General features: G+C 41.2%; 1 protein-coding gene across 2 annotated transcripts in view; it reads right to left on the bottom strand.

Moving 5' to 3' along the window:
• The window catches only part of CDK15 (cyclin dependent kinase 15), a 74,187-nt gene that overhangs the window by 21,898 nt on the left and 32,885 nt on the right, over positions 1–19,404 (bottom strand). For both annotated transcript variants that reach the window (XM_032415849.1, XM_032415771.1), the window contains exons 9-10: positions 13,775–13,868; positions 9,462–9,525 (exon numbers count right to left, since the gene is read on the bottom strand). In XM_032415849.1, the coding sequence (XP_032271740.1) occupies positions 9,462–9,525; positions 13,775–13,868 (158 nt within the window). The remainder of the gene's footprint in view (positions 1–9,461; positions 9,526–13,774; positions 13,869–19,404) is intronic.

Genomic DNA, 19,404 nt, shown 5'->3' on the forward strand with positions numbered 1-19,404 from the left:
CATTTACCACTTCCCTGTGGTCTCCACAAATATTTAAGGGCTGTCACGTGTGCTCAGCACTGGGCTGACACAGACATGGTATTGCCTGTCCCCCAACGAGCTTATGGCCATATGATATTCATGGTATTATGATTACTATCATCTCCTTGTCTTCTCCAGCCCCTCTGGCTCTTCCTTCTTAGCCGCCAAAGACCCCTTTCCCTCTGCCTGACCCTTCAGGACTGGTGCCCCAGTGTTCTATCCTAGTCTTCTTTTCTTTCTTTCTTTCTTTTTAATTATTTATTTATTTATTTGACAGAGAGAGAGAGTGAGCACAAGCAGGGGCAGCAGGAAAGGGAGAAGCAGGCTCCCCACTGAGCAGGGAGCCAGATGTGGGGCTCGATCCCAGGATCCTGGGATCATGACCGGAGCCGAAGGCAGATGCTTAACCGACTGAGCCACCCAGGCGCCCTGATCCTAGTCTTCTTTCTCTTCACATTCTCCCTTGGGTAACTAAGTTCACACGGGGGCTTCAAATACCTCTTTAATCAGATTACTTCCAATTTTGTATTTTTACACTGGACACTTATAATCACAGGCTTGTATTTCTGATTGCTTTTTAGATATCTTCATTTGGGGGTCCCATAGATATCGTAATCTCAAAATGTTCCAATCGTATACTCATTACTTTCCCCACAAATCTGTTCCTTCCCCCTTTCTTTTCTGTGCCAGTGAATGGCCCTCCCATTCACCCACTGGAGATCCATCGGTTTCTCCCGCACAACTCGAATCCCATCAGTTACAACCTCCCCTTGCCTCTACCACCTAGATGCGTTTTAGATCTGTCCCCTCCATTCCTTCTCCATTGCCACTGCTCTAGTTGAGACTTAATATTTGTCTTCTAGAATCTAACTCATGGCCACATTGCTTCTGATCTCCTTGCTGCATACCTGCTGTGCATGGGGCAGATGGACTTGGGTTCGGATACACCGCCAATTTAATTCTACATATAGTATTCCAAGCAATTTTTAAATTTAAATCCTGCCATTTCACTTCCCTGTTAAAAATTTTCCACTGCCTTCTCTTTGCTTATTGGTCAAAGTCCAAATCCTTAGGATGACTACAAAGCATTTCCCAATCTGGTCCCCATCTACCCTTCCAGGTTAATCTCCAGCAATGTACCACCACAAAGCTAACATTCTCGCTTCCTTGAGCCATTTACCTGGTTGGTATAATATCAAGTAAACCTGCTTTCTTGTTCCTTAGTGTCAAGTTCCTTTGTCTGGAATGTCTTCCGCCTCTTGCTCACCTGGAAAAAGCCCACTTAGTCATCTTTGAGACCCAGCTCTGTCTCTCTCAAACAGTCCCTAAATTCCCCAGACAAACTAAGGGGGGCTTTTTTTCTTAGTGTTCCCAGAGGCCCCCAAGGGATGCTGCTATAATAATACTTTCCACGTTGTATTATTTATATTTTTCCCCTCCAGATTGCATTCTTTGAAGGCAGGTATTGATGTCTTATTTATTTTTTAATCTCCTAGTCCCTAACACCTAGCATTCATAAATATTTGTTAAATGAATGAAAAATTGATGCTTGGATACAAAATAAAAGTGAAATAAATTTACTAAACTTTATCCTTGAAAGGTAAAAGAATCTCAAGAGAGCCTACTTGGCGTGTCTTGCCCTATGCCTTACAGAGGCGGGTGGAACAGGGCGCTGGCCGTGAGGGTGGGGGAGGGGCCTGCAGGTGGGGCCGTTTCCATGATATTTGGAATCTTAAGGCTCCTTTTCTTGAACTGGAAAGGAATCTAGTAGGGTTTTACTTTATTTTTTTATTTTATTTTATTTTTTTAAGGATTTTATTTTTATTTATTTGTCAGAGAGAGAGCACAAAGCAGGGGGAGCGGCAGGCAGAGAGGGAGAAGCAGGCTCCCCGCTGAGCAGGGAGCCTGATGTGGGACTCGATCCCAGGACCCTGGGATCATGACCTGAGCCGAAGGCAGACGCTTAACGACGGAGCCACCCAGGCGTCCCGGGTTTTACTTCAAAAAAGAATTTTTTTTTTTTTACCTGCTTTCACTCATTTGCAATTTTTCCTAAACCAAACTACTTTAAGATCATCTAGTCCTCCTCAATAAAAACTAATAACTGCCACCAAATAAATTAAAGATGAGAAAACTAAAAATGAATGTAGAAACTAGAAGAAACTATTAATGAAGATCAAAGTAGGCTATGTATCTAAATGAATTGCACTGACTGATTTGGGGGACGGGTTAATAAAGATGTTAATAGTAACTCCCCAGGAGCTTTCTGCAGCCTTGTAGAAGTGCAACAGTAATGAGCCCAATCAGGGTTCACACGTTAGCTCTGGCAAGCCAGGGCTGCCAGCGTCCCAGGATGGGGACTCCCTTCACATTACATTCCAAAAACATGTCCCCAAGCTCACAGACTCTAAAACCAAGTCTAGTTAGAAGGACATAATCATTTGGAAATGAACTTGGAGAGTTCATTTTTAGCTGCTCCCCACTCTAGGGCATTGTTTTATTACCATATCATCGTCACATTTGCCCTTCAGTAGCTGGAAAGTAAGGTGGATACAGCCGTGAGCATCACCTTGCAATCCAACCGGTCTAGCTATTCTGGAGCACCCCCTTCCTGCCTAGGTGACCCTAGGCCAGACACAAACCTTCCTGAGCCTCAGTGCTCTCATCTGTAAAGTAGGGATGATAACACTGTCCCTATCCGATAGGGCTGCTGTGAATCAAAGTAAGATAATGTAGGTAAAGTGCCTAACTCAAGCTAGTGCTCAGTCGACAGTAGTTATTATTATACAGAAATAAGGTGACTAATAACTTACATGTACTTTCTTGGCCAAGTGGGCAGAACAAGGATTATTAGAGACCTAAGACGGTGTGATTAGAAGTAGAATTGCACGTTTTCTAACTCCTGGTCACTGATTTCATTTAATAGATAGGTATTGGCTCACTACTACATGCCAGTTAGGGGGCAGGTATCAATTACTAGAAACCCTAGAAGTGGTCAAGGTTGCTCTGTAGAGATCTTTAGCTCTCTTGCTACCACACCAGGCTTGGGGTGAAATCAACAAAGAAAACACTGATGGCTTCTGTGGTTTAGTAGCTTTTATTGGCCACCCATTATGTAGCATGTAGACACTAAGGGTTCTGCCAGGGAAGAGACCATGTCATAGTGGGCAGGCTTCTCACGGCATTTTAAGTGGGGGTGGTGGGGGTGGTGTACAGAATGGAGCCTTCATCAGAAGAGAGAGCCGTAACAGGTGCTCACACTGACTTGGGTAGAGATTGGACAACTGAGGGTCTGCTCTTAGGGACTGTGAATTCAGGCGAAGTTCAGGCCCACGCAAGCTAACAGAAGTCAGTTCTAGCACAGGGAGGTGTGCGTAACAGCAAAGAATCAAGAATTCTGCGGGAGCTCAACATTAAATACAGGCGTAACTTCAGGGGGCGCGGTCCGTTAAGCATCCGACTGGTTTGGCTCATGGGTGGATCTCATGGGTGGTGAGATGGAGCTCCTTGCTCAGTGGGGAATCTGCTTGAAGGTTCTCTCCCTCTGCCCCTCCCCCTGCTCTCTCTTTCTCTCTCCAATAAATAAATAAATCTTAAAAAAAAAAACAAAACAGGCATAACTTCAATTCTCACACACCTGCATTGAGTCTGAACCCTGGCAAGTCACCGAACCACCGAATGAACTTCCATACTGGGCAAAACAACGGGCACTAACTCACTGCGTGCACCTACTAGAAGTTAGGCAGCTTGGCAGATAAGGTCCAGTGATTTCATTTATTTCTCAGAACCACCCTGCAAAATGAGACCGAGGGATGCAGCATGGCTAATGCAAAGAGAACCAGGTTTGGCCAGGGGTTGACTCCTCTCCCGGCTAGGAAATGCCTCTGGGTGGACCTGAGGGGAAACCTGCTTCCTCGTGCCTAACACCGCAGGCGACAGCAAGAAGCGGCAATTATGTGTGTTCCGTGCCTGGTGCATGGAAACACTTTTTAAATGACAGGATTGCTCCCATTTTGCAGATTAGGGTACTTCCTCAAGTGCCCCAGGTAGTAAAAGGTGGAGCTTCGACTTGCCATTTTGTGAGATGCTGATGTCCATAATTAAAACCTCTCTTATCCGTAGTTTTCCCTGTTGAGCCCATCGCATAACTCCCTCGGCTAACAGCTCATGTGACGCAGTGGATGCTGATGTAGATCTTACATTTTGTTCACAGCAAACACACAAAGACGTGCTCAGAACCCTTTGAGCCCAAAGCGTGGTAGCTCTTTGCCACCCCAGTAGGGACAAGGGTCATTTTAGATTGCAATCATCATCTGTCCCATAGCGGTGTCCAATGAAGTGAAGCTCTCACACTGGATTTCAGGTCAGAAGAAAACATTCTGAGTGTAAGGTGAGATTGCTATAATGTAATGTCTGTATTCCACGCCCGTTATTTCTTGCTTCCACCTGGTGGTCAAGAGTTGAAAAAACAGGCATCCTGAAGATGGGCGTCAGCAGGATCCGTTTGCCTATGGTTTCTAGTACATCTGATTCTGGGTCCCCGCAGGGCTTTTAGTGCTGCTTTTCTGCCTTTTGATTTCCACTAAGTTCCTCCAGTGGAAAATCTTTCCATGTGCAGGGTTCTTTCCCGGGGCTGAAAGAACCAGGATAATCCCGGATGCTTCCCTGCAGCTGAGCTCATGTCACAAATCAGGCATGATTTTCAGCAGATATTTCTTTAAAAGTTTGAAGGCCTCTGTGGACTCTATTCCCTTCTCAATGGGAACAAGCATCAAAGAGACAGGAATAAAATGCTTTGCACGCACATCAGGAACTAATTGCCAATTTGGCAAATGCATTGACTAATGTCATGCACTGTTATTTCTAAATCCTCTCCTGTCCTTGACCCCCAGTATCTAGATGTAAACTTGGAACCATTAGTGGAGAAGGATAAAGTCTTCTGGTGCCTCAAATGGAATTGAGAGGGATTTAAACTCAGCGCTTTTGAGTGTAGTGAAATGAACCCAGCAGTACATTAATGCTAGGATTTGAGCTCACACAGCATGAGCGCTTTCAAAACCCATGTTTAAGGAAGCAAACAGAGCCACGGCAGACCCTTTCATTGGAGCAAAAGGAGTTGGATGAAACAATCAATGACACATTAAAAACCACAACTGGGCTGCAATCATGTGGGCACAAAAAAAAAAAGTTTTTCTTTATCACAGGATCTTTGCATCTAATGAGATGGTGACTGGACAACCTCCAGAGGAATAAGGGCTCCGTTTACTTTCACTGAGAAACGTCTAAATATTTAGTTGGTGCTCCTAAAAGCCTTACATGATTCTGTTGCAAACTGGTCTCTAAGGTATGATCTTATTAGCTCTATATTGCCATTGGAAAATCTATTTAAAGGGAATTTGGAAAAGAAAAGAAGGAAGATATTACCACTGAAAGTACGAATGTTAGCTTATTTTTTTTTTCTCTTTCAAAATTAACTCTTTTTTTTAAGTCCTCCAAATACTTAGTTTAGGACCAACACCCTGCCAGTTAATACTTTCTCTTAATTGATTCTAAATGGTTCTCCACTTCTTATATATGCTTTATTCCTGTTGGTTTTAGTTGGATTTGAAGTGCTTGAGGCTCAAAAGGGGAGGGACTCCTGAGTGCATTTTTGGGGAGGGGGGAGGCAGGAGAGGAAGCTCAGAGGGCCAGGGAACTTTGTAAAATTGTCTATAGGGGTCTACCCTTTAAATTCACACTACTGTCTTGTATGAGCAGATTTTAGCCAAGACCAATATCCAGTCTGCTTTAAGCTTCTGGGATCCTCTCTGCCATAAACCTAGTACATCCCAGATATGATATGAACTGGGGCTTTAACCTTTTCAGACTTTCTGATAGTCGAATCCCCTCCAGCATGTTGCTCTTTATTATTGCTTCCTATGGACTCTTATTAAGGATCAGCAGAACGCACGCCGACAACCCCCTCTCCCCCAGAGGCCAGCACAGCCCCAGTTCACCGCCAGTTTGATTAATGTGTCTTGGCTAATTGTGTGAGAGATGGCAGGCCTTTAGCAAGTGTGACCAGTTTATTGTTCAGCCAATCACAGGCGCCTCAGTTAGCATGTGAAAAGGGGGTGTTGTGCCGGGGGAGGGTGAGTGTTCTGGCGGCCGAGTCAAAGGCAGAGCATTTTGGGGGGTCACAGAGCAACACCCACTTCTTTGAGGGGATGTTACTATGCTCTACTAAACCTGTAAACCTCGTACTCAAAGCACTTTTTCTCTCCTCCCTCTTTTTTCAAGATCTTTTTTTCCCATGGTGCAAGCAGGCAACCCACTGGCTACCATGCAGATGGAGTTCACGTTCCAGGGTTTTTAATATTTCACTTTTATATTTCTGTTAGAGAATGATCCTGCTGAGAGTCTGGGAATCTGTGCTCATCAGAACCCCCTTACTGACACTTGGATATATTGCTCTGAAAGCTATCCCAGGAGAAAAGATTAAACAAAAAAAAAGCCTACTTTTCAAAGCCTACTTCTCAATCTGCCCACATCAAAATAAGACAACTGGCCCTTTGAAGTAGAGGACACAGAGTTCTCAGCCAGCTTGCTTAAAGTGGGGGTGGGGGGTAGGAGGGAAGGAAGAAGGAAGGAAAGAAGGAAGGAAGGAAGGAAGAGAGAAAGAAAGAAAGAGAGAGAGAAAGAGAGAGAGAAGGAAAGGAAGCCCAGTGTCTAAAACTGCATACCTCTTCTCCCTTGCACAGATTTAATCAGGCACAAGAGTCTGAATTGATGGCTAGAAAACCTACAACCCTGCTCATCAGTGCCCCAAGAAAACAGGTAATTGGCCAGAGAAACCTGTCCAGGTGGGTCAGCACCAGGTGTTTTTTTAAGCCTGTACAAACAGAAACTGTGTTCACCTCCTAGACATAGTCCAGACAGGGTCTGGGAAAGGGTAGAGTAGGCATCGATGGACATCGGATGGTTTTCCCAAGTTTTCAGCTCTTGGCTCCCTCAAATTAGTATATGGCTAAATTCAAAGTTTGGGAACTCTTACTACTACTGAATGAAAAGGAAAACAATGGAAGTCTCATCCAGAATGGTATTACTAATCTCCTCTGTGATATTTTTCTGACTCCCATCCCCTCTTCTTTTCTCTTAATCCCTGGAGTTCAAGTGTTGGGGAGCAGCAGCTCAGTGATGGGGGTGGGTGGGGGGTGGTTCAAAGGGACTTCTCGATCGACATAAGGGGATGGTCCTAGAACACAGATGATGGCCCTTTTAAAACACAGTCCTTATGATTGAGTTATCGGTAGTACTGACCTCATGCTGAAGATATGCTGGACTTTTAAGATTTACAGATACAGAGTTAGACATCTTCCTTGTAGCTAAGGAAGGGTTATAATTCTCTTTCTTTCATAAGCTTAGCTTGGCCCACAGCTACACACTGCCCAAGCCCATGGAAGTGGGGCTCACAAATGATCATCCCCCCCCCCAATAAGGAGAGCTGGTGAAAGAGTGTGGATGAATGAATACAAACCCAAACTCTCAGACATTGAAGAATGTACCGGATCTGTCCATGCAGACCCAGTATGTAATATAGCACCTGGCAGATAGTAGGTGTTCAAAATTTTTTGACTTATTTGAATTAAATTAAATCCCTACTAGAAAAACAATGCAAAATATGAATGCTATTGATGTTGGGCCTGGAGAATTCTCTTCATAAATAAAAAATTGCACATTACTTTGAAATGACAGCAAAATGAAAAATGCAACAAATTTCTCACTGTTTTATTGGGACCCAGTTTTCTTATTTAGTGCAGAATCTGGCAGGGAAGTATTTTGACCAAGTTTCTATCATTATTGTTCTCACCAAGGCATTCTCTGTTAAGGATCACTGCTTATTCGCCTGAACCAACCTGAAACCCAAATGTTTGAAGTTTGGAGGAACAGCATATGCTCACCATGGCAGATTTGTATCAACACCATCCAAATTGTTTTCTACAGCCCATCTGTGACCCTAAACTTCTGCTTGCATCCATGGTAGGAAGCTGAGGGGTTCCATTTTCATCTGGAGAGGAAGGTGGGTAGGGAGAGGTATAGATGGGCAGGGTGGGAAAATAGAACCAGCTTCTCCTAGCGACCATGACAGCTGGAGATAAAACTATTACAGACTAGACCATGGTCTCTACAAGTGGCCTCTTCTTTTTTCTGTTTCAGACCAAAAGGAAAAGGCACTATTCCAAGCCTTGTGGCCAAAGTGGCATTTTTCTCAGGTGCTACACTCGAACAAAATAGTTAGAAATGGTAAACTATTTTAAATGACACTAAGGCCATTTAGAAATGCATATGATCTTTCATAAGGCAGCTGAAATGACTTTAGCTTGCTATAGGGTTTTCATAATCCTGGTGGGTTCAAGATGCCTGATCCCTATGTATAGCTGTTTGAGCAAAAGTATTATATACGGGAGTAAAGAAGAAAAAAAAAATCCCTGGCCTCTTATCTCTTTTGTTACCCTCTTTAATTGCCTTTTAAATCTTCCTACAATTTCTTGCTCTCATGAGACCCTTCTAGGATAATCTCATACCAAATTTAGTAATGACAACAATTTGGGGAAAGTCCATATTTAGTGATGGGTCAGTATGAGAACTAGAAAATCTGACTTGAGTCATAATCACCCCAATCTTGTCCTTATCTGTACACATCTACCTCCCCTTTAATCCTGCCAGCAGGAGTCCAGCTTTGGTATGGCCATCACTTGCTTCCCCAGCCTCTGATACAGTCCTTCATCCTGTAGCTCACTGCTTATCTCTCTTCTTCTGGCTCAACATCCTTGAAGTGACTACTGGGTAATCTGATCTCTCTGACATGTCCTTGGGACTATTTCTCAAAGACTTCCCCCATGGGCAACACGTCCAACACTTCCAAATCCATTCCCAGGAGCCAGTCTTGGAGGAACAAATGGGTGATGAGAATGACCGAGTGTTAGGTCCAGAGACAATGGATGAACTCTTCTGTAATCTAGAGACACCTTACTTGGCCTGTCCTAGGCCTAATGAGCCTCTACTTCCCCTCTGTTGTATCAGCTTTCTTTTTATATTTTATGAGGTACAATAACCAGCAAATAAAGTCAATAATAGTCATGGGGCTCAAAAATGAGACCATCTTTTGATTCTTTTGAGCCATTTAGTATTTGGAAATGGATTTGGAATCCACAGCAATAGTCATTCCAAATTCTTATGCAGCTTGCTACTGCTGTTGTACGGAGTTGGGGAACTGATCTAACCTCAACTATTTCAGTGTCCTTCTCGTAAAAGGGTTAGCAGGAATAAATGAATCTAAAAATTCATCTAGACCTACCTTCACTGTTGAGTTAACAATAAAAGAAGGGCACCGTATCTGTGTGGCAAATGCCTTCACATTGCTAATTTTCAGAGCATTCAGAAGCTCAAGTAGACATTACCTGGATTGTAGTTAGGTAGCTTGGAAATTCCAGGCCAGGTATCCTCCGTAGGGACTCCCAACACCTATACAAAGCCAAAGAAAGACAGAAAGATGAGGCGGGAGGCATGCAGGACAGATCGGGAGGAATAGGGAAGAATTCATTTTACACATCACATTATGCTAGCTGATACACACATGAAAGAAACTTTAGTGTTTCCTACGTTTGTAGCTTCATGGACAAAACTGCAGTGTATTCTTAAAGTCCTGTGATGGTTAACTTTATGTGCCAACTTGACTGGGAATGGGGATGCCCAGATAGCTAGTAAGATATTATTTTGGGGTGTGTCTATGGGGATGTTTCTGGAAGAGATTAGTATTTGAATCAGTAGACTGAGTAGAGAGATATGCCCTCTCCAGTGTGGGTGGGCATCACCCAATTGATTGAGGGCCCATATAGGACAAAAAGGTGGAAGAAGGGCAAATTCCCTGTCTCTCTTCTTGAGTTGGGATATCCATCTCCTGCCCTCAGACATTGGGCCTGCTGGTTCTCTGGCCTTCAGACTCTGGGACTTACACCAGCATCCCCTCAGGTCTCAGGCCTTTGGCCTCAGACTGAATTACGCCGGTTCTCTGGCTTGCAGACAGCAGATCTCAGCTTCTGTAATCACACGAGCCAATTCCCATAATAAATCTCCTCTTATGTATCTCTATATATCCTACTGGTTCTGTTTCTCAGGAGGACCCAACTACAGGTCCTGAGCCTGTGTCTTCACTAACTCACTTGTTATTCTGAGGCAGATCATATAGCCTTGCTTAAAGTCATAGTCTCATCACTAAATCTCTATGGCATGGTCACCATATAACATGGGGTTATTTTGGGAGTCGGGGATTTAAAGAGGCAGGGGTGACTGTCCCTTTGCCTTACATTAGATGAAATACACACACACACACAAAAGAACGTTGCCTGAATTATGCCTCAGCATGAGCATTCAGCTGTTCCCCGATGTGCTCAAATTAAAAAGGATTCAGATTACTGACCTTTAGACAGTGGAATTTTAGCTAAAAATGATGCCAAACCTAACTCTAGTCCTTCCTACTGAATTCATCTCATCTTGTTTCCTTGGTGGCCCTGCAGCTTGGAAAATAGTATTTGGCTTTTAACTGGTGGACTGTAAAAGTAACAGCATCACTTGAAAGAGAGCTCACTTATGCTGTGGATTACCAAATGGAAGCTCCAGTTTGTAATTAATATGAAAATAAAAGTCTTTTGGAGTACAAAGTCAAAACACTTCCGATCTGGAATGGTGCTTTTACTTCGAGTCCTTTGTAGACATCATTTTACCATTCTTTTACTATAACCCTAAAAGCCCAATGTCAGTTATATCTGGGAGCTAGAATAACATGGTTTCTGTGAAATATTAGCGAAATACTAGTAGCTTTCACTACACCACTATACAATATAACTCTTCTTAGAAGCATATCTCAACATAACTCTTTTTAGAAGCGTCTCTCATAGAAAGAATCTAATAACTGCAAAATGCTGAATATAGATGCCAGCCCAATTGTTATGGCAGGAAGTCAACTGCCCAACAACGACTAATAATAATCAATGCAGAATCCAGAATCTTAATGTCTACCAGCTTGCTGACTAGGACGCTGACTGAGAGGTACATTTTGTGGTGCCCGCTAAGATCGTCCTCAAACAAAAGACACTGAAGTGCTATTTTCTCTCATACAATAAAAAAATCATGCCACCCAGGAAAATCTTTCTTTGATCCATTCCCTAAACAAACTGAAAAGCTACTGAGAGGATTATAGGCTTTTCCTGTCAACCACCCTGAGCCTGAGGGAACACTAAGAATCCTGGAATCCATTTTGAAAAACCAACTGGACTAATTCTTTTGTGGGAGAGGGCCGGAGGATGGGAAGCTGATTCTTCTTTTTCAACTTACTATCTTCTGTATTTGTACAGATGTGCACGTAAACAAGGGATTCACATGCACCCAAATGTCTTCTGGCAGCTGGCAAAGCACAATGAAAAGGTAGCAAAGGTAATGAAGAAAAAGCAACAAAGGAAATAAATAGCGACCACATCCATATTTTCTCTAAGGTGACAGTTACTAGAATTATTGGTAACTTTGTATGATGTTTAATTAAAGCCAACAAAATGGATACCAAACATTTTTTAATATTATACTGAAATCTTTAAGCTTGAGATTTTTAACGTTTAAATAAAAATCTAATATCCTTTATTTGGCAATTTGATGCTCAGTTTCTATTTGAAAGTTATTGAATTCGTTTTCACTTGAGAAAATTACCAAATCTCCACTTCACTGTCTGGGAAACTGAAAACCAAAAATTGTTGATCTACTCTCTCCCTGAAGGCTTTTAAAAGGCAGATAGTGAGTGCTATGTTTGAAATCATAGTGGGCTGCACAGGGCTGTTTTCTGCCTTTGTTGGAAAGGAAACCGAAGGCATTTTGATTAATGGATTCAAAGTCTGCGTAGTTTATTTTATTCTGGTTTTAGAACTACATCTGGGATTATTTGCTAAAAACACTTATTACAAGAATTAGATTTCTAAAAAATTGATCAAAAAGACATGACAGTTATTCAGATGAAAACACAGACACACAGACACACAGACACACACACACACACACACAGAGGCATTTTAGAAAGATGGTAAAATAAAGATTCAGGATTTCTCATTATGTCTTCATTCCTAAGAGTGAGATCTCAGGATAAATGTAAATAACAGTTGTGGTTAAACGTTGGGAGAGTAGAATGGACCCATTGCTTTCAAAGAGGCAATTCCTACATCAAATATCATAGAACCCAAAATAGCTTTCCTATTTTCATCTGTGTAGACCACGTTTAATGAAACACTAATTCAGGATTGGTCTGTAATGCTGAAGTTTCTACCCTGCTTGAACTGTAATAGTATAAAAGATAACACACCGCTGAATGCAGTGACATGCTCTCACTTTGTCCTCAGAGTTTGGAACTGTGGTTGTGTTAACAAAACTGTGTCTCTGCCTCAAAATTGTAAAGCAGTTCCAGAGAAGACGAATTTCCTCACCTACACAGAAAACCCCCACTCTGGCCATATCTCCCAAGAAACCCCTTATCAGAGGCTCTTAGCAAGAACGCTCCAGAAGCAAGCAAGCAAACTTGAAAGGGAGCAGGATCCAGGATAACAACAGTGTAGTTTAAAGCACTTTGACACACACTACAACATGGATGAACCTTTAAAGTATAAGTGAAATAAGCCAGACACAGAGGAGAAATACTATAGAATTCCACTGATATGTGATACCTGGGATAGGCAAATTCATAGAGTCAGAGAGTTGATGAGAGCTTATCAGGGGCTGGAAGGAAGGAAGATGGGGAGTTCATGTTTCATGGGTACAGAACTTCTGCTTCAGGTGATGAAAACGTTTTGGAACTGGAGGGTGGTGATGGCTGCACAACAAGGTGAATGTACTTAATAATGGTTAGACAGTAAATTTTATGTATATTTTACCACAGTGAAAAAAAAACACCAAAAAAAGTAAAATATACACATGACTGTAGTACGTGGAACATAAGCTACAAGAGATGAAAGAAAGAAGTACATCATGGTACAAAAGAGGTAGGGATAGGGATGCCTGGGTGGCTCAGTCGGTTAAGCATCTGCCTTCGGCTCAGGGTCCTGGGATCGAGCCCCGCATCGGGCTCCCTGCTCCGCGGGAAGCCTGCTTCTCCTTCTCCCACTCTCCCTGCTTGTGCTTGCTCTCTCTCTCTCTCTCTCTCTCTGACAAATAAATAAATAAAATATTCAAATGAGGTAGGGATAGTGAGTCAAGAAAGGGAACCACACAGAAAAGCACCTTCACACCCTAGGGATGTGGTTTTGGAAGAGCATGATAAATAGTATGCTTCTCTCACACTGACACGGTAAGCCTTTGTTTTATCAGACTTCCGTGGAAATTTAGTGTCTCATCTTCAGTTGACAAGGACCCAGGGCCAAATATATGATAGGGTTAGAGCTGAGGGTGGTGAGGCAGAGACGTGCTTACGCAGAACTGGCAGAAATTGCCCTGGGAGGTTGAGAAAATCGTGACAGGGAGCAGGTGGATTCAGGGGCCGCTACGGGACAACAGGCGGTTTGCTGACCCCGCTTTCATTCCCAGGGTGTTTATACCTGTGGCAAATACCCCAGTTTCCACAGCCTTAATACACAGCATAAAATCTCAAAGCACATGGACTACTTCATAGTCTCTAAAGCCAATTTGGTTCAAAGTTTGAAAAGTAGGTATTTCTTCTTCCTCAGAGGAATTCTTCTCTTACCTCCCAGATCTTCTCCAGCTGTTCAAGGATGTTGGAAACCCCAGGAAACAAAGGTTGACCCTGGAACATTTCAATAAAGATGCAGCCTGCGCCCCTAGCAAAGGAAACAAGAGTCGGCCCAACACGTTCAAGGAAACAATAGATGCGAAAGTGAACCGCTAGTATTTCTCCTTCCAGTAAATATTTGGGGGGGTTAAATAGGGGCCACATGCTATTAAAAGTCTTGGGAAAGAAAAAAAGAAAAAGAAAAGAACAGCCTGCAGCTTTTAGTTAAAATGATATGCAGCCAGCGTTTAGGAACACAGTAAAGATAGCAAACATTTCAGCTCATTCAAGTTCATTATCCATTTTATGAGAAGAGGCAAAAGTACTGAACCTCCAAATTGAATGCTCTCTTTCACGGAATCTAAGATGCTATCATTCATTGTAAGAGGCACCCTTAGTGTAAATAACATATTAAGAAGAAAAACTCCTGCAAGTTAAACCATGACACAATCAGAATGTTCCTTTTACAGCTATTGAAAGGGCTATTATAAATTTAATTAGACAGATTATTTTATCACATATCATACTTGTACATGCAACAAATGGAACATTAAGTGAAATAAATTGGTTTGGGTACTCCTAAAACTTTTTTACATTAGCATTTGACTCAGACTCTTTGATGTCTGTTTTTATCCATGGGATCATCCTCTATATCAGGAGTTTGATGATGCAGCGTTTCTTAAAATAATCCATAAGAAAACTAAGAGTCATCGGTCCTGGGTTCCTAAGCTGACCTTGCAATTACGTAGAGTTAACCTACTTTTGACTCCTGCTTAAAGAATGTTACTAAACTTGTCTGATTCACTCCCTCTCCACAACCGTTTGGTTCCTAGTTAAAAAAGAAGGAAGAAAAAAGAGCTCTCCTGTCTGCAAGACTTTCTTCCAAGTCACTGACGACCATTCTGCAACCTTTGATGCTAACATTTGATGTTCACACATGTGCAATGGTACCTGCAGTCCCAGCTGCAGCCTGGCTGATGGCCTTGGTAAAACGCTATTGATTATAAGGTGCATCCTATTTAGCAGACAGTGGGCATCTCAAAATGGGTGAAATATAAAATTTATTTCCTCTGTGGTCGAACTGGAGCGTAATTCCTGAGGGACAGTAAGGGGTAAGATTTATTTTGCTAATAATACACATTTTTATTCATATAAGTCTTTTGAGAGATAAAAGTGGTCCAGGTGACAGATTACAGTGATTATCCTCATGGTCCTATCCTTTCACTCCAAATTCTTTGCACTTAAAACACATAATTTTGCAAACTCCCTTAATCATCCTGACATTTTCTTGTGTGGCATGATAAAGAAAGATAGTTAAGTAAAATACTTTATTATAGATGATCATATTATTAAAAATTTATTACCAAGTTCATTTTAAATATGGTCTTTAATATTATTCATATGTATTTATTACATATGATAACTTTTCATTTTTTCCATTGGATTGCAGACACACGCTATTTAATTTCACTTTAAATTGCTTGTGGAGGAGAAAGCAGATTTCTTGGTAAACAAGTTTAAGAATGTGTCTGGTTTGAGGATAGAATTTATATTAAAAAGAAAATTGAGGGGCGCCTGGTGGCTCAGTCAGTTAAGCGTCTGACTTTGGCTCAGGTCATGATCTCAGGGTCCTGGGATGGCCCAGCATTGGGCTGCTTGCTCAGCGGGGAGTCTGCTTCTCCCTCTCCCTCTGCCCTGCCCCCCCAACTCATGAGTGCTCTCTCTCCCTCTTAAATAAATAAATAAAATCTTAAAAAAATGAAAAAATGAAAATTGAAATATCATTGTATCTTATCATGTCAAAAAAGATAAAAACTGTTTTCATGACTATTTGGTTTGCATTTAAAATAACCAACTGGCTTATTTTCAGAATTTTGCACATATGTAAATAAAAGATATCACATTATTGGCAATTTTTAAAAAGCCAATTTGGATACAGTGGCCACCATATTTACTTTTTAATTATTTTTTCATATATTAGAGACATCTTCATATGTGATATAAGAATTTTGATCAGACAAATATAACTTAAGAATCTGGCGAATAGTATCTTGAGGTGAATTTTTAGAATTATTGCCATTGTAAAGCTCCTCACTAGCTTGTATTTTAAAATCCATTTTTTGTTTGTTTGTTTCTTGTCTTTAAAGCAACAGATATAAAAGGTAGGAGTTAAACAATATATGGAGGAGAATAAAAGTAATAGAAAACTGTCAAATGGTCAAAAACCATCCTGATTGCTAGCAATGGTCAATTATGAGATAAGCCAACTAGGAAATCGAGTTGGTGAATGCCATCAAATGGTCTCCACCCACTGCTTTCTCTGTATGTGCTTGAAAGGTCTCAAACCACTTCATTTTGAAATGAAAAAATGTGTGTGTGTGTAAAACATATATGTAATTGTATATTAACTGCTCTGAAATAGAAATGGAAATGTGTTGGTTTTTGAAGACTTGAGCCAACCTTCCATCTAGTACCCTAACACCTACCAGAAACGCCAGGGGCTCACAAGCCACCAGAAGGCCTGATGGTATATTTTAAACAAGGTTGAAAACCAAGGTCATTACCAGGTTTAAACCTGCAGTCCACTTTTTTCCTTTCTTCAAAAGGTTTTCATTGCTTGGGAAAAACTTGTTGCTTTTTCATAGTAGTAGCTGTAGGAAACCAAGAAGGAAGTCCTTTTGTGAGCAACTTCTTAGTGTCCTTTGTCTTCTACCCCCCTAGGACAGTGTACAGAATTATGTAAAATATTGGAGACATTCAGGCCATTATGCAAGTAGTACAAGGTGTTTGTGTTACAGAATAATACGCTAACATTTGGTTGAAATTCTCCATTTGCATTTGTATGGTTGGTGCGTTAGCAGCATTCTCGAGTCTTTCTTTTTAAGTTTCACCTAGGGGTAGATTAAAACCGTTCTCACCTAACAAATATAGAGTCTAAGGTTACTTGTTTATATTTTTAATATTTATATACATATATATATAGTGTGTGTGTGTGTGTGTGTGTGTGTGTCTGTGTGCGCACACACACGTGGGTGCCCATGTGCTTACTTGGACACTTGCAAGACAAACAAAATTCCTAAATCAATTATATTTCAGTACCTGGGATATCCGTAAGTACCATAAATATCAATGCATTGGTAAGAAAATAAATCCGTGCACTTTAAGTTTGAAAAACAAAAGATGCTTTCTAGACGTTAAGCATTGTTCTTTAAAAACCATACAACTCATCTTCTGATTTTTTTCATTTGTTCTTCAGAGCTATTGTATTTTTTAATTTGCTTTGTAAACAAGTTGAGTGGCTATTGTCTATTTTGTCCACCCCCAGCCTAGCCTTAAGCAAACATTTAAAATATTCTGAACATTTAGGTCCAGATAGGAAACCAGCTCCTATTTCCTTTTACTCCTCTGCTTTGTTCTTAAATCTTCATCCTCTGGCTCTTCTTACCTCCTCTTCTTCCCCTTCCTATCTTTAAGCTGCTCAGAGGATTTCTGCTCTGTGGAGATACCCTTGGGGCAGACCATGTAGATGAAGGGGAACTTCCTTTGCAGGGTAAAAAGCCCCGATGGCTTCAACCAGTGAATCCTTCCAGAAAGGAGAGATGCACTGGGTCATTTTATTGCTCCAACTGTGGCTCTTCAGTCAAGTTAGAGGAAACAGCTTATATGTTTTTTGCTTTTTCTGGCTTTCTTCCTAATTTTTCCTCTTTTCTGAGCATGAACAAATTCTTCCCTAAGAGAGTAAAAGATTCTTCAAATTCCTTAGGCAATCTCTGGGGAAATCAACCATCTCAGGAGTTTTAGGTTTTTCAGAGGTGTAAAGAACATACAAAAATGTTGTTGGGAGAAATGGATCAGTATTTCATTTTTCACTGTTGAAATTAATTCAGTACAACATAATGTATGACAGTGACATGACATTTCCATTTGCTTTTCCCTGGGTCACTCTTTATATTTGGAAGTTTGCAGCAGGAAAAATCTGCAATCTCTCAGGCAGGAACAACTTTTCATAGTCCTAAAACCAGCAGCTGCCTGAAGTCAGTTTTGAATAGTACACGTTGTGTGCCAAAATAAATCCTTCTTTAAAACCCAGTTTACCCCAACACGGATGAACCTTGAAAACATTATGCTAAGTGAAATAAACCAGACACAGAAGAAAAATATTGTATGACTGCACTTACATGAAGTACCTAGAAGAGTTATATTCATGGAGACAGCAGGTAGAATAGGGGTTGGGGGAAGGGAGTAATAGGGAGTCTTTGTTTAATGGGTACAGAGTTTTAGTTTGGGATGACGAAAAGTTTTGGAGATGGATAATGGCGATGGTTATACTACAATGTCGATGTACTTAATGCCACTGGATTGTACATTTTAAAATGCTTAAAATCGGGGTGCATGGGTGGCTCAGTTAGTTAAGTATCTGACTCTTGATTTTGGCTCATGATTTCAGGGTCGTGGGATTGAGCCCTGTGTCAGGCTCTGCGCTCAGTGGGGAGTCTGCTTGAGGACTGTCTCCCTCTCCCTCTCCCCTCACTCATACTCTCCCTCTAAAATAAATAAATAAATCTTAAAAAAATAAAATGGTTAAAATGGTAAATTTTATGTTATGTGTATTCTAACACAATACAAAAAAGGTAAAAAACAAAAACAAAATGGTGTAATTATCCTAAAACATTGAGTTTTCTCACTGAAGTTGCTAATAGAATCTTTTAAGGTTTGAAAAGGTGGCAGAAAGAAAGAAGAAACGATGATGGGAGATGAGAGAGCATTGGTATTAAGTGCTGGGAATAACCAGTATGTCCTACTTGTATGTTTCCCATAGTCTAACTGCTCTGGGCCCCCACTGACACTGCTGTCACCTGGGCTCACTGTGAATGAGAGGCTCCGGCACTCTATGGTATCATTAGTTTCTTTAAGACGAAGGCTCTAATGCTCCCCCATGGTCATCTGCCTCTTAAAATGCACTCAGTTTGGGGCACCTTGGTGGCTCAGTCGGTTAAGCGTCCGACTCTGGATTTTGGCTCAGGTCATGATCCCAGGGTTGTGAGATCGAGCCCAGCATGGAGTCTGCTTAAGATTTTCTCTCTCTCCCTCTCCCCTTGCATCCCCCACCAAATAAATAAATAAATAAATAAATAAATAAATAAATAAATTAAATGCACTCAGCTTGTGCCCTATGGGGTTTCGTGGCCTAGCACAATAGGATTTCCCCCCTTTCCTTCCTTTGTCAATTGGCAATCTTCTCCCTACTCACTTCCCCTTTTACCATTCTGAAAAGAAAAAAACATGGGGGAAGAGGAATCGTGATGTAAATACCTGATACCTGACAATTATGTAGAGAGTAAACAAATAACAGTAAATTCAATGAAAGATGCCTATTGCTCTATTTTTATATTACTTTTTAAGTTTTACTGGGAAAACAATAATAAGAATGGAATGAATAAGCAATGACAATAACTTTAACTTAAAATTGAATTTCTATTTTGTGTTATCATTATTCATGGTTAAATTCATGAAACATTGTGTATATCTTGTATATGTGAGGGATACGTAGCTTAAGACAGACTTAAAGGACTGGTAGGTGAACT

The sequence above is a fragment of the Phoca vitulina genome, unplaced genomic scaffold, assembly GCF_004348235.1.
Source record: "Phoca vitulina isolate PV1807 unplaced genomic scaffold, GSC_HSeal_1.0 scaffold1, whole genome shotgun sequence".
NCBI lineage: Eukaryota > Metazoa > Chordata > Mammalia > Carnivora > Phocidae > Phoca > Phoca vitulina.